General features: G+C 40.6%; 1 protein-coding gene across 1 annotated transcript in view; it reads right to left on the reverse strand.

Annotated features, from left to right (window-relative positions):
- The window catches only part of LOC115620556 (homeobox protein homothorax), a 166215-nt gene that overhangs the window by 62992 nt on the left and 79045 nt on the right, over positions 1-24178 (reverse strand). The window contains exons 7-8 of the mRNA XM_030513843.1: positions 22644-22767; positions 1139-1141 (exon numbers count right to left, since the gene is read on the reverse strand). Of these exons, the coding sequence (XP_030369703.1) occupies positions 1139-1141; positions 22644-22767 (127 nt within the window). The remainder of the gene's footprint in view (positions 1-1138; positions 1142-22643; positions 22768-24178) is intronic.

Below are 24178 nucleotides of genomic sequence, written 5' to 3' on the forward strand. Positions count from 1 at the left end.
AAGACAAGAACCCGTTGTGTGCCCTGGCGCAGCCATAAATCAAATTTCAAGCCAAAATTCACGTGCCAAGCGCTTGCCGCTTGAAAAACAAAAAAAAGCAGAAATGTGGGGCTATGTTTTATGTTGTTGCTGCTCATTAATGAAAGCGAAAAAGGTTATATAAGCGCATACAAACAACGGCTAAATAAAACTGAAGCTAAGGGCGTTGCATTGCACGTTCGGCTCATTCAGTTTTAGGACGCCCGAACTGGACCCAGGACGGGGGACTTTGGCAATCGGCTGGTCACAATCTCAATCGAGAACTGCCACTGTGCAGGGCCACGTCACAGATTTCGTCAAAATTAGCACAAGTTCATCACGCAACAGAGGCTGACAGGCCGGTGGGCGTGGCACGCACGCTGAAAGCGGGCCGATAGTTTTTCAATGCAAGCGGCAATTTATGAGCCGCAGACAGTCGCCTGCCCGCCTGCCTGCCTTCCTTCCTGGCCACCTTCCTGGTCTGTCTGCCCGCCTGCCAACCAGCCTACCAGCCTACCAGCCTACCTGCCTTTTAATCGATTGTAGTTTTTAATTAAAATTTAACTTTATAATGATTTTTTATCAGCTGTCCGTGTGCACGCCACCACCGACCATCGCGCGCAGCAACAACGTCCGCTGCTTAGGTCTAAATTAAAAAGAAATTTCTCATTTTTGCGACAGGAAACTGGCGCGCAAACTGGGCGTGGCACACTATGCACACTGCGCTATATAGCCTCGTCCGATGCCGGATTAGTGACAGCCAGACAGACAGACCGACTGACTGACAGAGGGACAGATGGACACATCAAAGTGCGGGTTCGATCGTCAACTGCATCGGTAGCTGGTCCTGCAGTCAACTGCTTGCAACTTGATTGATGGGGGAACGAGGAAGGCACGCGTGGCCAAGTGACTTAGAGAGGGAGCTCGCAGCTTCTGATAACTGATAACTGATAAATGATAACAGATAACGGGTAACTTAGCGGTAGGCACTAACTGCATACATACATGTATGTATATTGTAATAGTATTGTTGGTATAGTATGTGTTATGTGACTTAACGTGAAATGTGACTTACCATCGTATGTTAGTTCTGAAGGATTGAGTGATGATAAGAACTTACCATCTGCAAGAAAGCGAAGAAGAAGATATTATGATTAAATGTTAATATAAATGAATTGTATAAAGAAGTGGAAATACACATCCACCATTATTTTCTATGAAGATTAGACAAAATAGCCCCCGATCTAGAAGACTAAACCAGCAGATTAAATTTTTAAGTTGTCTTACATCTTCAACAACTCTGCTCGTCTTCAGGTATCTATTCTGGTCTTTTACATATAAGCTCAAGGTTGAATGTATTAATATTTCATCCAAATTTAATATAAGCTTAGGAACTCAACATTATCTTAATAAATGGATGGAGTTGTCTTAAGATTATTTGGCTTTTATTCATTTTGTAAACTGAAAACTAAAACAGGTGCCATTCCATCATAGTCTGTTTCACAGTAATTTGTATTTACTGTAAAGATTTGCTTTCAATATCTGACTAAAGGGTTTTCAATAAACCTTAATATCAATACATCCTCTTCCACTCTTTTGCCAAATATCGTATTATTTCTAAGGGAAGAAATGCAGCGCCATAATTGTGTTCAGTTTCTTGCCGCTTCCCTCACTTGAACCATTCCCCAGTCGCCTTAAATCGCACTTTCAATTGAAAATAAAGTAATTGCATTTATATTAATTAGCATTTGAAATCGCGAGCCTTGTGGCTAAACTAAGCCGCAAAAATGCGAGGAGGGCCTCCACTTTAATGCGGTCAGCCTCAAATGCACATGGATATGATTATAAATAAATAATAATCAGAGCACAAAAAATGCATTTAATGCACTTTTGAGCCGCCTCTCCCTCAGACCAGACCTAAGCCGAGGCTTTTTTGCATAATTTGCGCATTGAAGGGCTCTCGCACATGCGTTTTATTGTTGTTGTTGTTGCCTTGTTGCAGGCTTTGTTGTTGCTGTTGTTAATGCACAATAGTTGCTGCAGTTGTTGTTATGGCGATTTCCACACCTTTTCATTTTTTATTATCATGTATTTTGGCATGGCATATTATTAATTTTATTATCATTGTATTATTGTGCAGCATTTAATTTAATACGCGTCGGCCATAATGTACAATAATTATTTTAAATTCACTTTGACAACCGATTTTATGTGCTGTTGCTTTTTTGCTATTCGTTTTTGTTTTATGTTTAATGTTTTATCGAAGCCCCAAGCCCCCGCCCTACACTCTTCTGTTAATGTTCATTTAATAATTTTACATTGTGCCGTGTTTTCATTTTGTTTGTGGTTTGGCGTGTTTGTGCATTTGTTGTAACAAAAATGCAAATTAATGCACATTGTGTTCACTCGCTCTCTCTCTCTCGCTCTCTCCCTCGTCACACCACCACGTTTTTCTTGACTCTTTGTGTTTTTAATTATTTATCAGGCTTGCATTACATTTTAATAAATTATTTAATTTCGTGCGTGTGTGTGCAGTTTTTCAGTTTTTGCTGCGCCCAACTTTTTATGGCATACTTGTACTCGTATTCGTATTTTGCGCCAATCATATGCATCCATAAACATTTTGCTATGCACATAAAAAATTTTTTAATGCGAAATTTTAATGCATGACCAATGAGAAAAGTGTCGAGGGCGCGGCAACAAAAAATGGCAGCACAGCTTCTTCTTTCTATACATATACAAGTATTTCATTTAAAATGTCACTTTTTGCGCAATCGTGTACTTTATAAATACTAAATGAGTCCGTCAATCGTTGACTTAACTCCAACTCTTTCTACCTAGCTGCCAAGCCTTCTCAGCTCTGATAATAGCTAGCATTTAAAAGAGAGATATGTGCGATGATATGAATCCCATCTTTATATTCATAAGCAATTTGGTAATATCTTGACTACTCTCCAAATTTATTCAGTTTAATTTATACCCACAATCGTTATATTCGTTATCGTTATAGTAAAGCTTCCTTATAAGTCACAAAAAGGTGTGATTCACAAGTGTTGACTTTTTTAGAGTGGACGATAAGATAGTAGGGTATCTAGCTTGAAGCTTATATACAAAGTTTTGTTGCCAGTTGCGTTATTAAATATCGACCCAGATGTGAGGATAATCTTTCCATTGTGCTTAAATTTGAATTGCCACGCTCCCTGTCTAAGTCAGTCCGACACAAAAGTGAGGCTACTATAATTGTGTCTTGTAATTGTTGTAAAGCGCTGCCTTACTTTCGTTGTAAATAAATCACCGATAATTAACCTTCCGCAGCGCGTAGAAATAATTTTACTGTCAATGTTGTCAGCACTGACAGTCGAACATCTTAAATCATTTTGTTGTTGCTATTGCTGTTGTCGCCGTCGATGGATCGATTGAACGATCGATCGATGGATTGTCTCCTTCGCATGTAGGTACGAGTATCGTACGAGCACACGATCATATGATGGTGCCAACAGAAAAAAAAAAAAACCATAATAAAATTAAAAAGCGCAACAGCGTCGGACACTAAACACAGTCTAAATGAGGCGAGCGCCCCGAAAATGCCAAATGCGAAAATAAAATGCCAATTCGCACTCTCGTACTCATTCGCACTCGCAATTGGCGCAGTTGGGGAATGGGATTGGGAATGGGAATGGAAACGCGAACGCGAACGCGAACACGAACGCAGCCGGCGACAAAACACCTTTTAAAAATGCGGAGATGCGGACAACAACACCAGCAACTGTAGGGGAGAGGAGATGAGGGGCAGCATATGGGCAGTCTGCGATGCCCATGCTGATGTGTAGACGTCAAAAGACCGTGTGGTGGCAATTAAATGCAGAAGTAGCAGCAACAGTAACAGCAGCAGCAGCAGCAGCAGTCGAAGATATGGCCAACGCCTCAGCAAGGCAGCAACAGTAAGAGGAACAAATGCGAGGAGGACGACTCATCTAGAGAGCCACAAATAACGCCCAAATATGGCGCAATTTCATTCGCAACGCAACGAATCGATTGCCGAGAGATGCGCCGCTGTTGCTGCTTCTCTTATTGTTGTTGTTGCTGCTGTTGTTGTTGCTGCTGCCGCCGATTCATTTCAATTCGTTGCGATTCGATTTATTTATCACCTGTCGTTGAAAATTGAAATTGCGTTCGCCCGGGCTGCCTGGCTTGCCTGCCCGACTTGCCCGACTTGTCTGGCTCTCCGGCTCGCTTTTGTTTTTCAGTTGCTCAGTTGCTCAGTTTCTCAGTTGCTCAGTTTTTGCCTTTGAGGCCGCCCTGTGCGCAAAGCTGTAGCTTCAGGTAATCATTGTCAACAATTAATGAAACTCAATTCTCAATACTGATGGGCTCTCGTAGAAGGCGGCACCAGTTTAATGAACGCCACAGACACATTTGTGTGCCTCTTGTGGACCGCAACAACAACAGCAACAGCAAGAACAACGAAACAACAATTTTTGTAAATTAGCAAAGTTTGTGCCCAGTGTGGTTGTTGCTATTATTGTTGCTGTAGTTGCTGCTATTAGAATGTGGTCGGGCGCAAAAAACTCATCAACATAATGTAAGGCGCTCTGAGCGATAATGAGCTATAATGGTGCGCAAAAGACGGGGCCGTTAAGGCTTAAAACGTTTTAATGCATGGCTTCGGCCACATACTATATACTTGTAGTATTGGCCGGACTGGTCTGTGTGCTCCCAATACCCTTTAACTGTGAGTCTAAGCAGTTTCCAATGCACTGCAACTCGAACCTGCAACTGGCACTAATTTCATTCCCTTAAATGAACTGGAATCAACGTCAATTCTTTTAAAAACAATCCTTTAAACAGGGTGTTTGGAAAGTTGCTGAAGGCGTCTTTATAAGTGAAATTATCGAAGAATCGAGTATAATACTGCTCGTTTATGCAAGAGATGTGCTCGCTACTATTTAATAATTCATTATATATTTTTACACATATTAACAAATTAGTTTTTAATGTAAAAGTAATACGATTTTCTTGGAAATAGTGAACTAACTCCTAACATACTTCCCCTTTCCTAACATACACATACTTTGAAGCTCATTTCTAGATTGTAATAAGCCGCTTGAAATACTTAAGATCATGTTCAAAGAAAGTTCAAATTTTTTAAAATCTTATTGCTTTTTAGTTTTAAGTCGCTATAGTATAATACTTTTGATATAATTGATCATTTTAATATTCATATAATAAACCAATTGAAATATTTAAAATCATTCGAAATGTTCTAATTCTTCAAAATCGTAATACTTTTTAAATAGATAATCAAGTTTTAAGCCACTATAGTATAATAACAATAATATACTTTTGATATAATTAATCATTTTTGACTAGGGATAGTGGGATTAGCGGATTTCGGATCAAGATGGGTACTAATTGTATATTTTCAACTACTTGTTAAATATAGAAATGTTTACTATGAGAAAAAAGGTTAATTCTTCTAATTTAATCGACATATATACATACTTTAAGGGCATGTAGGCTTCGATGCATAAAGTTCCTTCTTGTCTCGCCCGCCCCCGCCCTTTTTTTTGGAATTAACGAACCACAACCACTTGTGTCCCATCCTTGGCTGAACGACTAATCAACCAAGGATTTAAAAATGTGCCGCCACTACTTCATGGGTTTGTAAGCAAAGAAAGTGCACAGTATTTGTTGTTGTTGTTGTTGCTTCAATGAAATTGAGTAACGTTCCGGGTCCAAGTGATGATGCTGGCCGGTCCCCTTATCAATGCACTTTGCCACGGTACACGTAAACTTACTTACACGCGTAAACTTTTGATAAAGCGAAGGCTGCTGATGTTTTCGACGCTACATGAACGGCCCATAGAGGCAGTCAGTCGTCGGACGACCAGTCCGGGAGCCTAGGGTCCAACTGATAGCGTCGAGAAGACGACTGTGCGCATTAAGTTGATGAGCGTGGATGAGCGGGGGGGACGAGCGGAGTGTTGAATTGATTTAAATCGTTGTAATTTGCATATTTTGTGCATTTTATAGAAAGCAGCGAAGGATGTGCGCTTGATTGGTATGAGAGGCAGCAATAACAGCAACAACAACAACAACAACAACAGCAAGAAGTCATTAGAGCGGCAATTGGGATGGCAACCAGGTAACCCACCAGACGTTGCAAACTTTCGTGCCAGTGCGCGCTTTTACGCTTTGCTGGACGCAAAGCCATGAACAACATGGCCCAAATGATTGGGGCTGGACCGGGGCTGGCTGGCTGGCTGGCTGGTTGGCTGGCTAGCTGGCTGGCCAACTGAGCGAGCGACTGGCACGCGGGCTTTTGTAGCAAACAAAATTGTCGACAAATAGTTTACACAAGCATGAAATTTGCTGCAGACATCGAGAAAAGAATGCTGCTGCTGTTGTAGTTGCAGGAATGTTTAGCGAAGTAGTTGCTAGCAAAATATTTGGATTAAATGATTGAATGCGGCATGCAACAGCCAGCCAGCCAGCCAGCCAGCCAACTACAACAACAGCCGCAGCGCAGCAATTACTGAAAGCTGCCGAGCTGTAGAGTTGAGAAGCGCAGAGAGAGGCGTTTGCGTGTCGGCTGAGAAGCGCATAGAAAGGAGCAGCACGCAATTCCTGAGCCAACTGGGTGGGCTCTGGGCCGCCACCCGGCGCAGAGTTTGGTTTAAACAAAGCGAAATGTTTGATTAAATTATGCGCGATAGAAAAAATGCTGGCATATAATAGTTGGTTATTTTTTTCTTTTGGTTCTTGCGCAAAGTGCAGAGTCGAATGCGTGGTCAGGCCATTAATTCATATCAAAAAGGTAATTGAAAACCGCATAAATTAAACAAATTTTTTTGCAATGCTGTCGCTGTTCGTTTCAAACGATATTTTTTCCAATGCCCCCACAGAGACCACAGTGCAGTATGTGTGTATTGCGTTTATCCAATTGGGAATACAGCTTTGACATTTGGCTGCATTATAGTTTAATCTTATTAAAATATTTATTTTATTAAAATATGCATGCAATTTGTTAATTTAACTGCTGCGTTCGCGTTGCATTTTTGCGCTCTCACATTTTATTGCATTTTTTATTTCGTAGTTTTTTCTGGTTGTTGTTGCCGCTGCAATTGTTGTTGCTGTTCAGCGGCAGCCACTGCGCTTAATTGCATTTTGTATATGAATTAATGAATTTTTTATCAGCTACACACACACACACACATACACTTTCTATACATACGAACCAACACACACATGCACACACAAACATTTTTTTTAACGGTAGGCCATTTTTTCAGCTGATAATACAGAAAGCAGCAACAACAGCCTCTCTTCTTGTTGTTTTTGTTGTTTTATATTTATTTATTTTATTCGTTTTTTGTGTTATTTTGGAAAAATATGGCTTACTACCTATATTTAATTTCATTTGTGGTTGCCAACGCCTATTCCCGAAAGGGATAGCTAGCTTGACAGCTGTGCGCATCGCGGCGGCAGCGAGTGGGAGGAGTGCAGCACGATTTTCATGATTCTGCAATTTTCAATAATTGATTGCATATGCTAATTTCTAGTGGGTGTTAATGCATCCAGCTGGCAGGCCCTCTTTGCTATAATTAACTGTCAGTCTGGGGAAAAGTTTCCAGATTTAAAAGTCTGGCTAATAAGTTCAAAGTAATAGCCAATATACTCGAGAATTGGGAAGCTATCTTTAATAGTGGCACTTTGGTTTTTTTCCAATATTTAGAATGAAACGAGACATCATCAATACTATGAAAGCTTAAGCTTAGTCTTAATGTTTGCAAATTTCAGCGAGTGTATGTTCTCAGCATTAAACATTGTGCTTCCCTTTTACAACAAACGAATTAACAAATCTATATAGAATTCAGCTCCACTCTACTCTCAATCCTCTGCTCCAATGCTCGTGCCACTCCAAACACATCTACTTTGTAGAACGAGCAATCTTATTTACATCTACAATGCACTAATTTTGAACACTCTACGCAACAACTCGTTGCACGACGCAAAGGGTTCATTTCATATGATAACTATAAGTATATATGTAGCAGCGACAATAACAACAACACGCTCTCTTTCATTAAAATGCAATTAATATAGACTTTCAGCACATTTATGCCTGCGCGGCCCAAAAGGCAAATTACCGACTAGGCGAGCATTGCTGCAGGGCCCTTTAAGTTGGGCCTTAACGAAAATTAGGGTGCGTCATAATTAATAACATTTTCAACAATTACGCGCACACACACTCACACATATATACATATAATATACACTAGAGCGGGCTCTTGGCCACATTTCATTAACTTTGTATTATAATATGTATATGAGGCATAAAAGAGGTATTAAAAGAGTCCATTGCATTGCATTTGTTTAACATGTAATAGCAAAGAGACACGTGTAAAAATATGAGTGTGTGCATAAAGTATTCAAAGAAGAGGAATATCGGCTTTACTGAACTGTGGAATACCCTTTACAAATCTTTTAAAATACAAAGCAATAATTATGAAAGAGCACTGAAATGCGGTATCTAAATGGTAATTAATTGATAAATGTCGATCCAAGAAATAGGCGTTTCTATTGTATAATAAAAAACTTTCTCTACATAATGCTTACCATATATTTTTCAATGAACGACTTAAATTGGTATTTCATTTTATGTTTGGGAACAATGTTCGTAAGATAAGAAATAACGATTGATCAAATTATGTGTGGACTTGAAGGCAATCGCACTTGTAAGTGACATTATATATTTATACTTAGAGATGCAGGGAATAAAAGCGTATATACATATTGGTAAGAAGAATTGAAAGATATTGAAGATTTAGACCAGATTTAATGTCCAGCAAAGACAGCATCACAATTTTTTCAGCACAATGAAAAACTTGTCCGGCACAAATGATTGAGAAATATTTATTTCAAGTTTTCTTCTTCAAGTTAAAGGCAAGTCGGGAGAAAGCTCCACACTATCATAAAACTAATATGCCTTGATGTACCCCTACAGGCCATGTATTAATAAAGTAAAAGAAGTGCACGCAACATACGCATGAGTGTGTGGCGTTCACACACACACACATACATATATGACTCAATCCATTAACGTTTTGATAAAAGATCTTTATGACACTCGAAGCGGCAATCATCATCAGCAACAACAATAACAACAACAGCACAATTGCCTTTTTTTTTGGTACGTGTCGGCTGGCAAAGTAGTAGGTAAGAAAACATAGTGAAAAGTAATTGCGTTTAAATGCGTTTACATTAAGCCAAAATGCAAGGCAGGACTGGCCAGCCAAGAGAGCTGTGTGAGTGTGAGTGTGAATGTGTGTGTGTGACAGTTGTATCTATCAAGGACAATTATTATTACACTTGTAATGCGCGCATTAATGGCATTATTAATGCAGCCATCAGCCACGATGATGGCCGATGTCTGATGGTGTGTGTCTGTCTAACGCCGAAATGAAATAAAATGAAATGAAAGTGTTACACAATTTCCGCTGCAGTCAACTCGAACCGATATATAGTACAGATACTCGTATATAAAGTATCTGTAGCTCCATCTGCTGCTGCTGATGTTAAACGCGCCGCAATTTTACGACATGCCCGGCCAAAGCAAAACACTTTGCGCTCAACCCGCTCCACACCGATCCCTCATCTAAACTCACACATAGAGCTCACAATTTTTACGACTTTTTAATAGTTCTCACATATTTTTTATAGATTTCTTTTCTACGGCAGTCGTAGTCGTAGTCGCAGTCGCCGTCGCAGTCTTGTGGTCGCTTCCCGCTTGCAGTTGAACTTTGATGGAAATTATTTGTTTTTGTTATTTTGCTGGCACATAAAATTGATTTCCTTTTGGTTCGTGGCCAACGCTATTCTGCATACCCTGCGCCACTGGGTATGCTGAATGAATAAGGAGACTCTCCCATAATATAGAAGAATGCATTTTAGTTAGAGGAGATGTGTCCTCTTCAATGGAAAGTACTAATTTTGTCTAAATAGTAACAGTTTTAAACTTCTATATTAATTTTATTTATATTATTAATTGTCGCTTTTCAAAAGCCATACTGCAGTGAGCTTAAAAAGTACAAGCCTAGACATGACTCGAAGAGTATTGCAAGGTCGGCAGAGCGAAGAGCTTACTCCTTTTTTCTCTTGTTGTTATTTTTTTGCCCAGTTTTAGTTGCCCTGTCATAAACTTTATGTTTATGTCGTAAAATTTAGTTCGATTTTGCTTTTTGATTTCCTTCTCTTTGGCTTCCTTTTGCTGTGGCTATGTGCAGTAAAAACAATCAAGGTGGCACTCTATTTGTTGTTGTCAGACCACCAGGTGGCAAAAGGGTATGCATATACTCCCATTTTGTTTTGGCTTGGGTTTCTAAGCCAACATGGCGTATGTGCTATTTATGCACATCAAAGCGCGTACTGTCCAAGTTTTCGCATTCGTACTCGCCTCTGCTCTTCAACTGCCCCGGAAAAAATGTCGCACGTTGATATAAACAAACGACGGACATTTATTTTTATTACACACCTTTTGGGCCTTTTATTTTCACGTTGGAGCCCTTCTGGCAGGCCCGCCGCCATACTCGCACATACAATACATACTATAGGTAGTAGATTCTAGTTATTTTAATGCACATTTTGTAGGCAATTCCAAATTAGGCATGTTTGGCAATGTACTTGGCTTTTTATTTGGGGCAACCGGGTCTAAGTCAGTCAGTCGGTCGGTCGATGTGTTGTTGTCTTGCGAAGGTGTGCGTGGTGCTTGGTGCTTGGGGGTGCACCCCCAATTGTGGTTGGTGTTGCGCCCTCGGTGGTTGCTCTGCCATTCTCGTACTCGTACTTATAAAAAAGTAATTTTCTCATTTCTCGACCGAGGCTTTTTATATTAGAAGAAATTGCTTTATTTATTCCTTATATGTGGAAGTGGAATGGAATTTTCTTTTCGTCGTTTCGTTCTCGTTCTCGTTCTCCTTCCTCGCGGCGGAGGAGGCGCAAAAAGTTTTCCTCGCCGTTAAATTGGCAAGTTTGTTGCGTTAAGTTTTGCTTTCCCTCTTCCTTTTTTGGCAGTCAGTCTACTGTCAGCGGGGAAAGTGGTGGGAGGGGGAGGGGGCAGGAGAGAGTAGCGCACATAAATTAGATGCACAAATTAGAAATTATGTGCGCATTTGAATGAAGAGCTGGGCTGGAGCGCGCTCTGGAGGAGCTCCAGTGGCCAACATATGGTGGCTAATGAAATGCCTCGCCTGCCTTTTAGTCAAACTCAATGAATATTTGAAGAGCCGGTGAAGCAGTCGGCAGTGAAAGAAACCATTTTTTCTCTTTTTTTTTGTACTTTTTCGTGCCACGGCGCCATTTGGCGCTACAAAAATGTGCAGATACGAGCATACGAGTACGTACATATAAGTAGTATGTAGTATGTGTGTGCTCTTCCATTGAAAGCAATGGTGTTGGCAAAAAGTTTAAATATAGCCTGGCACATGTGAGATAAACGAATGGGGTAGGCACTGAAGGGGAGGCCCTGGAAGGCATGCACTTCAACAAAAATGTGAACCACCGTAGCAAACTAAACAAAATTCTTTGTTAACTTTTCAAACGGAAGCTTAAAGATTTTGGATTTCATTTTATATACGATTAATAATACATTTAAATTTTTTTGCAATATCAACGCATTGAACAACTTTCTCGGCTAATTCAGCATTTTATTGAATGCAATTTCTTTCGATTTTGATTTTGATTTGCGTTTTTTTTTCGATGGAAAATTCAGTAAACAGTCATGACTTTAAGTAGTGGAATATTATCATTAACTATTTATTTTCTCTCAGTGCATGGCTGCATGAGGCTGGCAGTCAACAATGCCATCGCATTTTGCGTCGTTCACATTTTGGCCAGAGGAATTTTTTCTGGTCGCCGTTGTTGCTTTTCGGTTATTGTTGCGGGCAGACAAATGACACAAAAGACACAAAAGACTGCTGTAAACAAAGTTCAACGAACCAGTAACTCGACCGACTCAACGCGACTCACTAATAAGTGCAAGTAAATAGCCATAGCTTCAATTGCCTTCTTCACTCCCCCAGACCTTCAAAATACTGCTGCAAGCCAACAACTTCATTTCCTTGTACTAACTACTCGTACCTCCAAAAAATACCATCGCTAATGTCGTTTATCATTAGGGCCGCCTCAACAATTTTCGGTACGACTCGACTGCGTTTCCCCAATGCTCTAGTGTCCTGGGTCCTGTTGACGTAAGATAATTTGCCTCGTTTGTCTGCAGCCCGAAAATGTCGAGCATTTGCTCGTTACAAAATGTCAAATTTCGAACGCCCCAACGGCGAGCGGCGAGCGGCGAGCAAAGGAACGCTGAACGCTGAACAATCGAGCCAGCGACCAAACGCCTAAACGCCCACGACACGCTCATTTGGCAGCAGGCAGGAATATGTTAACTACATGTTCGAAGGCAGTCGACAGCGCAGTCGGCCAGTTGGGTACCGTAGAGGTATACGAGTACACATAGGTACGCCCAGCACAAGCACATAATTTGTCAATGAATGTTTGGTTTTGGTTGCCGCCCTGCGCCAACCCTCCAGGAAAAAGCTATGCTAATGTCTTAGGTGTTGCCGTTACCTGTGTTTGCTTTCGGCCATAAAAAACTAGCCCCTAGTTTAGCAGCGAGAGCTGGTCGATGAGTAACTCTGGTAACTCATTTGCTGCAGAATAATATTACGGAAGCTATTCAACATACTAGTAGATAGTATTGAAGGCGCACAACTCAAGAGAATAATTGAAATTGGAGGGATCATGGGGGAATATATTTAAGACGGAATTGGAGCTCCAAAACTGAAAACTAAGTATTAATTTTTAAATCCCTTGGATTCAGAAGTTAATCGGGTTACTTAAATTTAGAATCATTTATAATGTTGGGGAATTGGAATCGCTAAATGATATTTCCATTCCATTTCAATCAATTTGGAATTGCTGAATGATATTTCCAATTCATTTCAATAAATTTTGAATGAACTTTTAACGATTTCAGGACAGTTATATATAAATTAAGAAGAGCAGATTCCTAGCCATCACTCTTCATATATTCTTTAGAGAAATGCAAATTTTGAATGAACTTTTAAGGATTTCTGGAAGGTTATATTTAAATTAAGAAGAGCAGATTCCTAGCCAGCACTCTTCATATCTTCTTTAAAGAATTGCAAATTTTGAATGAACTTTTAAGGATTTCAGGACAGTTATATATAAATTAAGAAGAGCAGATTCCTAGCCACCACTCTTCATATCTTCTTTAAAGAGATAATTATTCTTTTTGGAAACTGAATTTCTTATGAAGCCCCCCTCTGCATACATGGCTATCATGTCGGTTAATAGCATGTACTGTGGGCGTGTATGTATACCTGTGTTTGTGTTGTTGTTGTTATTGTCGTTGTTGTTGTTGTTATTGTGCGTGTGCGTGTGCTTGTATTCAGACACTTGAGCTGCTTGTCCTGCCATAACCTAAATGTGTATTTGTTGCTTAATTTGCGCGCCTTGCATTTAAAAAGTATTTAGTGTGCCACTATTTGAACACACACACACACACGCACATACACACTCACACACAGAGACAGATTGAGAGGGAGAGACAGTGTTGTCCATAATTGTATGGTCAGTGCGTGTCGTAGTTGTCTCTGAACAAATCGTCGATGCTACTGCGGCTACTCCGGCTGCTGTCGTTGCTGCTTTTGGTGGCTGATGTGGGTCGTTAGAGTTCGCCACAATTTAATGCACACATATAATTATAATTGCTGATAAATGCTTCGTACTAATAAACACTTAAAGCGAACGAACTGCCGAGCATGGCACAAACGACAAGCAGATCCGATGGGGCAAGGGGTCGGGAGCAGGACGACGTGTGACGCTAATGACACTTGGCGTCGACGTCGTCGTCGTCGTCGTCGTCGTCGTCGTCGTCGTCGTTGGGGCCAGTCGTGGCAAAAATGAAATGATTTGTGTGAGAGATTGCATGCCTTGCAGTGATTTGTGATTTGTGTGTTGAGAAATGCAATTTTAAACGGCCGGTCGACCCAACTGCCAGCTATCCAAGGCAGCTGAGGGGGGCAAGAATCAGGGGCAGACAGCTGCTGTCTTGATAAGCCAACAAGCTCTGGCATTAGCATTTGATAGCTCTATTAAAAGGCACCAGCAGCACTGATACTCTACAGATCCTGCCTCTGAACACGTGAAATGGATAATCCCAACAAAAATTACAAATACTTATTGTAGTTCCTATCACTATAATAGCACATCACTGTAATAGCACAGTCTTGAAAAGCCATTACTCCTATGGTATAACAAAAGTTGCTTTTAAGGACAAGGACAAGGACAAGGATAGTAATCGATTCATTTTTCAACATCTTCAATAAAAATTCATTACAAGCCCTCAAAATTTATTGGTATTTCAAAAAATTATACGCAATTTACATTTATAAAATGTATTCTTTATTTAAGATCTGTCCTAAGGAGGATAATTATTAAATTTAATGTTAGCATTGGATTCTGGTTCTGATTCTGATTCAAAATACTAGCAATAAATAAAACAAAGCTCTGGTCTCATCATTTTAAAGTTCGTTTCACATCTCTAACGATGCAAATAGACTTCCATTTCCACACTTTGTCGAATTTTCATAATACACAGTAAACAATAAAATGTAATCCCACGACTTTGCAATACAAATTTGTTAATGTGTAAAAAAGTATAAAATTATAATAATACAAGTATGCCATGGAGCGAGTGAGCAAGGGAGATGGCCAGATGATAGAGAGAGCGCGGCAGCGCAATAAAATTCGTACAAAAATAAATGCGAAAATAATGAATAATAAAAGTCAAAAAGACATGATTTTTTATGATGCTACTCGGACAAATGAATGGACAAGCAGCGCCATATAACGATGGTCATGCCGAAGTCGTCGTCGCAGTCGCAGTCGACGTAGACGTCGCTGTTCGGCGTTGAGGAAGTCAAGCGAGCGAAAAGCATGTGTACATATATGCTATACATATAAATGTACATTATATATACAGATATGTGCGTTGGTATTATGTATGTAAATGACGATGTGATGCCCTTATCAAACAACAAAAGCCGCACTGTGTCATTGGTAAAGCGATCGACTCGCTCAGCTCTATGGCAGTGTGACTAATTTATGGGCAAGCAGTGTGTGCCGGCCAAATAGATCATAACTATATTATAATAACTCTTGCTCCGACGACTCTCTGCTAGACAAATTCAGCCGAAGCTCGGGACCACCCAAAAGCCAAAGCCAAACGCAATGAAAAATGTTTCCTCTTTCTTGCGCAACCCCAGTCCGAAAGGAACAAAACATTTCATGCCTGAAATATTTTTACAGCGCACCAACAAAATATAGGAAGTTTGCATTTTGTCTGCATGCGGTGTGCTTGACAACCTCCCCTGAACTTAAAATGGTTCCAAAGTTTTCCCATTGTTGTTGGGCGTCGGTTGGTGTTGCTTGTTTGTCAACTGCCTGGCGACCTTTGCCGCGGCTGCTTCTTCCTGCTGCTGCTGCTGCTGGTGTTGATGATTTTGTTGATGTGCTCGTTGAGTTTGACGTGCAGTACCAAAAAAAAACAAAAAAAAAAACCCAACACCCAACAGCCATCCGTGGCTCAGCTCGATTGCGGAAAGCGGGCCCAGTCAGTCGTCGGCACGGGAAATTCGATGCGCATTCTATTCATTGGCGTGTCGGCTAGAAATATGATAATGTGCACAGCAACAACAGCAACAGCAACAGCAGCAACAAAAAAGCAACAGTCAGTTCGTAAATTTTCATTGAAAAGCAAGAGCAAGAATCCTGTGTCTGTGCTCAACCAGCCCTGCTCTTCTGCTCTGCTCGGTTCTGCTCTGATCTGCCCTGTTTTCCCTTTTAGGGGATGAAGATGTATTGCCTTTTGTTCAATTTGACGTAATGTTACATAAGCTCTGTGCTTATGGGCCGCGCCTGGGGTTTGATTATTATAAAAGACCCGAATGCTACACACATTTCTGTTTCAATTTTTATGATTCCGTAAGACCAGGGATAGTATGGGAACTGCGAACTGCGAACTGGGAACTGGGAACCAGGAACGTGCAGCAGCTGGTGCCATAGATATGGGTAATTTTTGCCAGCCGTGTGTATAGCATGTGTGTGTTCCTCGTTCCTATTCAAAACTTTTCTCTAATGCGTAAAATTTTAATTTTTTTATTGTTGTTGCTTTTATTATTGTTGTTGTTGCGTTGTTGGTGGCGGAAATTGTGTCACGAGTTGACAAAAGAGTTGAAAAGTTGTGGGAAATGCTAAGCAGAGGCGTGCAGCGATGATATCTAGGGTGTTTGCCAAAGGTGAGATGTGTGAAAAAGACTTAAAAATATTATAATGGATGTTATGAGTAAGGCGCAAAAAAACAAGACAACAAATACAGCAAAGTATGACGGGTATAACGAGCAGGCATGTAAGTCCTTTTAAATCCTTTATCACTACTGATATTATCAAGGCTCGGATTATCTATGTCCGTCACAAACAAGCTTCGGCTTCAACGCATCAGACAGACAGACATCGCTATTTAGATTTATCTAATCCTGATCATTTATCTACCCATAACAAGTGGTCTATCCTTCTACCTCCAGGAGGTTAATAGCTAACATATTATTAAATTATTTTAGTGAAGAGTAAAAAATTTGTAAATTTGTTAACAATCTGGAAATTACTAAAAGGAGTTTCTTGCATCGATAATTTTTATGGAAGCTTTGTAAAATATTGGTTATATTTTAAATCCGTATTCATTTCTCAATAAAATCAAGAATGACAACAACCTTCTCAGTATGCAGTTTTATCTTTAATAATCATATTGTTTGAATGAAAGCTATATGATATAGTAGTCCGATATCTGCACCCGTCAGCAAGAACAAGCCCAGATGCATAGTTGAAGCCCAGTATTTATAAAATGAGAATTCGTTTCTTTAAAGATCGTTTGAAATTTGCAAATATATATTTTTACTGCCTATACCTCGAATATTTTGATCTTAGTTCTTAGAAGTGAATGGTTGTATTATAAACGAAACTGGGCAGTAAATCATAAACATTTCACTTTTGCTCCGCTGGCCATTGTATTTTCCATTCATAATACCTAATACAAATATTATTTAGATTAACACACAGAAACACTTAATTCGATTGCGGTTCTTCCCACCTTTGACTTCCCTTAAATTCATTTGTGGTATTAACAATCGCTCGGCCATCTTTTACATTTCAAATTCGAGAAGTCTCACCCCACTACCACTACCATTTCCATTTCCACCCATTTGCTTTCGCAGTGTCAAGCCAAGCAAATGTAACACAATTAAAACCAAACCAGCAAAAACAAAAAAGAAATACTTTCACATAGCGAAACGGCGAAGAGGGAATATGAAAAGGAAAAAACTCCCAGGCAGAAGCAAAACCGAATCCGAATCCGAAAACCCCACCAACTCGGTGGGAAACTCGGAGGCGAACAAATGAAAATTGTCTAATTGTGCGTGGTAAGATAACAAACAGCAAAACAGCTAAAAACAGCCAACGGCGACGGCCAGAAGTGAGTGAAATGTTTGTTGTGCCACTTCCTGTTATTGTTGTTGTTGCTGCTGTTGTTGTTGTTGTTATAGCTGTAACACATTTCGTCAATGTAAATAAGCAAAAATTTTGTGCGACAGCCACAATAGGAACAACAATGCCAGCGATAATCGCCTTAGTAGCGAAAAGTGCATCTCTCTCTCCCTCTCCCTCCCTCTCTCTCTCTCCTTTTTTCCCAACTCACACAATTATAGAAATATATATACAGTTAACGCCGGCCATAAGGTCATGTCACGCATACTAGTACCGTCCATGCCAGCGGATTTAAGTCCGCAATGACAAAAACAAGCTGCCACACACACACACACATACACATACACACACCCCTCTGCCACCACCCCACCCCTCTTGCAACTTTTTACAGAAACTTAAAAATTGTAACAATTGGCAATTGTGTGGGTCTTGCGGCTTGACGAGCCTTGAGCGTCAAGCATTGAGCATCAGGAGTCGCACAAGCGGAAAGGATAACACGCACTTCTGAGGCCGCTCAGCTCTTCTGCCCGCCAGCCCGCCAGCCCGCCACCCGTGGCCCAGAGCATGAAAGTTAATTTACGTCACGCAGCATTTTCAATCAATGTCAGTGCTGTTTGGTTCTGAAAAGTGCGAGCAGCAGACGGGCAGGCGGGCAGACGGGCAGACAGGGTCAGACGAATATCGGTTCGTTAAGTTGCCAAGCGACGACGGCATCTCACACTTTGATTAGTCCGAAGGGTTGAGGTTGAGGCTGAGGCTTGAAGGGTTCGCATTTGGGCTTGGGCTGAGGGTTGAGGGTTGCCTCCCGGCCCAGCCACCGCCTGCTGTTCTTGTTTATTTTCATGTTGCGCTTGCATAACGCAATCACATTGATCTCGCTTTGATTTGCATTTAAGCGACACTTGACGAGTGCGTCAAAGCAAATAAACAAACAAACCAGCAAACAACAACAATCAACACACACCGACATCTCGTCGGATACAGTATGGCCCGAATTAGCGACATATTTTTATAGCTGACATTTATCGCTTGGTCTCTTAATTGGGCATTAGAACAAACTGTTGCGCCAAAGCCCAATAATCGCTCCGAAACTCATCTACATTTTTGTATTTTTATTTTTATTTCTATTTGTATTTTCTTTGTAAACAAAATCGAAGTTAGAGACCCACACAGACGCACCAATAAATTGTTGTGTTTAATTGAATGCAACGCTCAAGCCAACTTTTGATGAGGGTGCTACGAGTATACATAATTATAGAGTAGTCCGACTCTTCGGCACTGTCTGGCTCAGCGCCTCGTCCCGCGTCTGACCTGTCTGTCCACAACTAATTGCATGGATTATTTATATGGAAATCTAGCTAGGCGTACGAAGTCGTCGTGTTAACGCCCAGTTTTCGAATTGTGCCCTTTTGTGGTTCCACCGTGTAATTATGTTGTATGAGCCGAGACTTAAGACACGCTTTCAAGAAAATTGTGGGTCTGCCTACTCTTCGACTGCTGCTCTAGGATGGATGTGAGCGGACAAATTTTATCCACACTTATTTGTTTAATTGTGGAAAATGTAGGATTTTTTGTGATTCATTCAAAAGATTTACAGGAAAAAGTTACTAACACTTTGCTGCTTACAGAAAATTTTAATTTTTGATGCACTTTCTTATTTATGATCTAAATAAACTCTAACTTCAAAAAAGTGGAATTGAAAACAAATTTTTCAATACAGACAATTAAATATATTACTATAATTTTAACTTTGTTCGTTAGATTATGGAAAGCCTTTGACAGCAAAAGGTTGTAAAACGAATTAAAAACTAATTCAAAACAAATTCTCCAATATAAGCATAACGTTTTACAATGTTTTCCAAAAAGGCAAAGAGCAGTGTTGGATGGTCTAAAATTTAATATTACTACTTATTTCAAATTGAAAAATATAATTTACATAAAATAGTGAACAATTCTTGGAAAGCTGGAGAACGCCATTCCTCTTATTTAAAATTCTTTCTTTTTTTGCGTTTATTTTAAGCAAGCTGATTAGCTTAAGCGCTGATTATTAAGCTGGGCTCTAAAATGGTTTGCGGAAAATTCCCAAAAGACCTGTTTGGAGCCCTCAAGGTGGAAGGTGTAAAGCTTTTGTCGCCCCTGGCAGCTCTTTGATTATGTTGTTTAGTCGATTTTGAAGTGGCTAGTGGCTGGTGGCTGGTGGCGACTCCGTGTGTGTTGAAGGCACGAGTGCTTGACAAACAGCAACAACACAAGCCAGAGCTTGAGAGTGCCACAGACTCACTTGTGCCGCCCTAAGCTCGGCTCTAGACTGCCTGTCTGTGGATCTGCGCAACAACAACAAGAACAACAACAACAGTAACAACTTCAAACTTAAAGACAACTTGAAGAAAAAAATCCCCTGAAAATGTTCAATATTTTGAGTGACGTAGTTTTTACAACAACTTTTAACGCACTTGGCGCTGCTTTTTGAAGATTTTTATGCGCGTTCGGCCCTCGCCGGTGAATTATTTATGGTGATAGGCAAAATATTTTTATGTATGTGCCACACACACACTCACACGCACACACACACACACACATGCAACACAAAAGCGCGCACTCTAAAGTAAAATGAGGAAAAAAGAAGATGAAGCGACGCGCTGCCTCTTGTCTGGAGTGGTGATAATGCAGTTTGAAGGCAGGCTTGTGAGGCTGGCGGTCTGTTTTCAGTATTTCATCTTCATCTTCTTCTTCTTCTCCGTTTTTCAGTTTATTTTTTTTTATTTTTTGGACATACTCGTAGAGTTTTCAGTCTAGTGTGGTGAAGCGCGAGCCAATCCAAGCGCTGAATGCGCTCATGTCAATAGTTGTTGCAAAACTTTAAAGCATGCCGCCGCCGACAAGCACCAATACAACAACTACAGCAACAACATGGACAGTAACTATGACACTACAGCAACAACAACAAGAAAAACAACAACAAGTGCTCTAAGCCAACCCAACACTTTGACGCGTTTTATGTTTGCGTTGGCACGACGACGCGCCATTTTGATTGATTTATCTACGCTTTGAACGCGCTTTACTTTGTAGCCAAATTAAATCTGCTGTAGTTCAAATGCAGTACAGTGAACACTGCATAGCAGCGCCAAGAACATGACTTCCCATACTAGAAATACTCTAAGATATAGTAGAATAGGAGTTCTCTAAAAAGGATGCCCCTTAGCTTCTTGATAATGTTCCTTATTAAGCCGAAATTTGTCTTTCATACTTTTCGATTGATTGAGAAATGTATTTATGTAGTATATACATATATATATGTACTGTATGCATATAACTTTGTAGTACATACATATGTAGAAAAAGTACTACAAGTATGATTTGGGAAGATTCGATGCTCAAAATGTTGTTTGATATCTCTGCTATGGAGGTAAGCTTTTATTATTGGCTGTGTTAACTCGCCAGCCTAAAATATATGCGAAATATCTGAGAGAATTGGGAAACTAGATACTGATTGATAAGCGTCATAGACTAATCTATATCTCATAGATAGAAGGAAAAGATTGAAGGAATTCGGGAGCTTCTACAATGTAAGCATTTTATGAAGTCCAGAAAGTGATATTACAAGTATTGTAAAAACGTATATGTTCCGTTTATTTATTAGTGAAATAAAAAAAAATAATGGTGATTGGAACTTCGACTACTCAGTACTACTTCAGTACTTCTACTATTAGTAAACAGTCTGAGAACGATTCTCTCAACCCCACATATTCCCACATGTAGTATTAATTGCACTTCCGCCGATTCCAATATAAATACTAAGTACTCGACTGATATAGCTGATATGGAAATGGTTCGATTGATTAGCAAAGACACTCTAAAGCAAGCAAATGTTATGTACAAATGATATTTGGACATAATCTATATTGACTGTACTTCAAGCAGGCACTGGTATGTGTGTGTGCGTGTGTATGTGTGTGTGTTCGCCCGTTCGTATGAATGAAAATTATCTACACTTGAATAATTTTGTGGCAAACGCGCAAATTTTCATGTTAATTTCGCGCTCGTAGCCACAGCGATAAGAAGAGAAAACGGCAGCCCCGTCAGGCGAGTCTCAGAGACAAAGAGTGTGAGAAAGAGAGCGGGAGGAGAGTTCAGCTAGTTGCTGTTTCTTTTTTTTCCGCTCAGTTCAGTTGAGTAAATTTCGGGCGTAGCAAATAGATATTTTCTACTTTTTAAGTAGGGAGACAGCGCGACTGGCGGACGGCAAGAAGTGGAAGTGGAAGTGGCAGCCAGGAATGTGGTTACCAAAGATATTTTCAGCTGCTGCACAAAATTCCATTGCACGCCAACGGAGTGGCGAGGGGCAGGACAAAGGAGGAACTGAAAGGAAAGCAACCAACAACCAGCTTCCATTGTCGTCGAGGGGTGGTTCGGTCTGGTTCGGTTTGGCTTGGGCAGAACTTGTAATGTGCCGTAATTTTATGCACGAATTCGTAAAATGTTATTCAAATGGAAAATGTGATTTTTATCAATTTTGACAGGAATTTTTCCCAGAAAGCATAAAGAAAACGCAGCAAAAAGGAGCAAGTCTAGCTGGGCCGGAATACGTGTACGCCTTGTTGGGCTGAGGACTAATGTGGTGCTGGCAAGAAAAGTTGGGACAAAGTGGAGGCAATTGTACTTCTGAAGAAGACGCACTTTAAACTGAGGTCGGGCAGGCATTATTAATAAATGTGCTTAAGAAAAAGTTCAAACAGCTTCTATGGAGCTGTTCTGACTAGACTCGAAAAATTGTGTTTAATTAAAGAGACTTTGCTTGTGGAACTAAAATTGAGAGATTGCTTTTTTCTATCGCAATATCTTGACAAATCGTCGAGCGAGTTCTCTGGAATTTAGATATAACTTTTCTGAGAGTCTACACTCTTACGGGTCGTCTCCCATCTGGCGCTATAAATTTGCAATAAACTACAAAAGCCGAACCCACTTGTTGCTTAGCTATTAAGGTCAGAGGGAATGTGACTTACCAGGGTCTGATGTATCTAAGACAGGTGGCTGCTGTGATAAAGGACCAGGTGTACTACCAGCGCCCGGCGAGCGCGCATCATCGTTCATTGCGCCCCCATAGGACAACGATGAGCTGGGCGGCCGCTGCAAATAGATAAGGTAAAGGGGATTATTAGAGCATACAGTTTCAGTTAGGTGCCAGTTAATAGATACATCATACTCGTAAGTATGATAGCGTGTTAGGTGTTTGTTAGAATTAGTAACAAATTGCTTATAAATGTCGCTTTAAATTGACGCGCCGGGCATAAAATCAGGCACACAACACACACATAAAATCGGACATATAGCCACTATAAAGTCGCCATTTAAATGGACATGCGTCGTCGTAGTTGTTGTAGTTGTTGTAGTTGCTGTTGTTGTTATTGTAGTTGTCGACGTCGCGTCTGTTGCTGTCGCTGTCGCATTTGCTGTCTGCACGACTGTCAAGTTGTCAAAACTGCCATGGCCTGGCCATATTATGGCCAAACAAATGCCTGATCGCTGATCGTCGATCGTGGCCTAGGCCTAGACAACCACCACAACAACAGCAACAACAACAACAACTGCGAGCACAATAAACAACAACTGTGCTGTATAAGATATTAAATTAATATGCAGCAACTGCCTTGGGCAGCGATTTTGTCTGCGATTTTGTCTGCTTTGGTTCTCTGATTGCTTCTTCTAACTGCGACTAGAGGCGACGCGACTGCCCGGCCGAGCGGAGAAAGAGCAACAAAGCAGCAAAGCGACAAGGCGACAAAGCGACAGCCTCGTCATCTTCAGACGACAACGGCGGCATATTAAGCGTTCCTGCCCAACGCTGCACAAAACCAAAAATGTCAACGTCCAATGAGCCAAGAGCGTACATAGACCCAGTCCCAGTCTCAGTCCGAGTCACAGACCCACTCCCAGACCCTCCATTATACTCAGCGCCCCGCACGAAATCGATCGGTAACAGCAATTTAAATTCTGCTAATAACGAAAAATTTGTCGTCAACGTCAGTCGTTGTCGTTTCTTAGTGGGCTACGGGCTCTGGGCTGTGGATTGCGAGGAGTTTGGTGGGAGGATGTGGGTGCGGGGGCAGGCAGTAGAACGGAGCGGGGGGAGCGGCAAGTTAACAAAATTTTGTGCGCTTCGCATTAATTTCATGCACGTGCACAAATATCTTTTTGCCTTTGTTGCTTTGTTGCTGTTGTTGTTGTTGGTGGGGGGCACAATTTTTAACCATAAAATTATTATTTTCCCAAGCTCGTAAAAATTCTTGACTTTCGAATACAATAAATTTCGAGTGCGTGTGTGCAAATACTCGTATGTGTGTGTGTTTATACGAAATTTTGATTCATTTAGCATGCAGTGCGCGGCGCATGTGTTTTCGCTAAATATTTGTTAAATCGCATATTAATAGCGCCCTGCTATAGACAATTTCAGTGTGCGTCTGTTGTTGTTGTTATTACTGTTGCTCTGTTGCCGGGCAGGGGTGTAGGGGCAAGCAAAAACATGAATTTCATCAAAACA

The sequence above is a fragment of the Scaptodrosophila lebanonensis genome, unplaced genomic scaffold (genome assembly GCF_003285725.1).
Source record: "Scaptodrosophila lebanonensis strain 11010-0011.00,11010-0021.00 unplaced genomic scaffold, SlebRS2 tig00000024-arrow-pilon, whole genome shotgun sequence".
NCBI classification, from domain to species: Eukaryota; Metazoa; Arthropoda; class Insecta; order Diptera; family Drosophilidae; genus Scaptodrosophila; species Scaptodrosophila lebanonensis.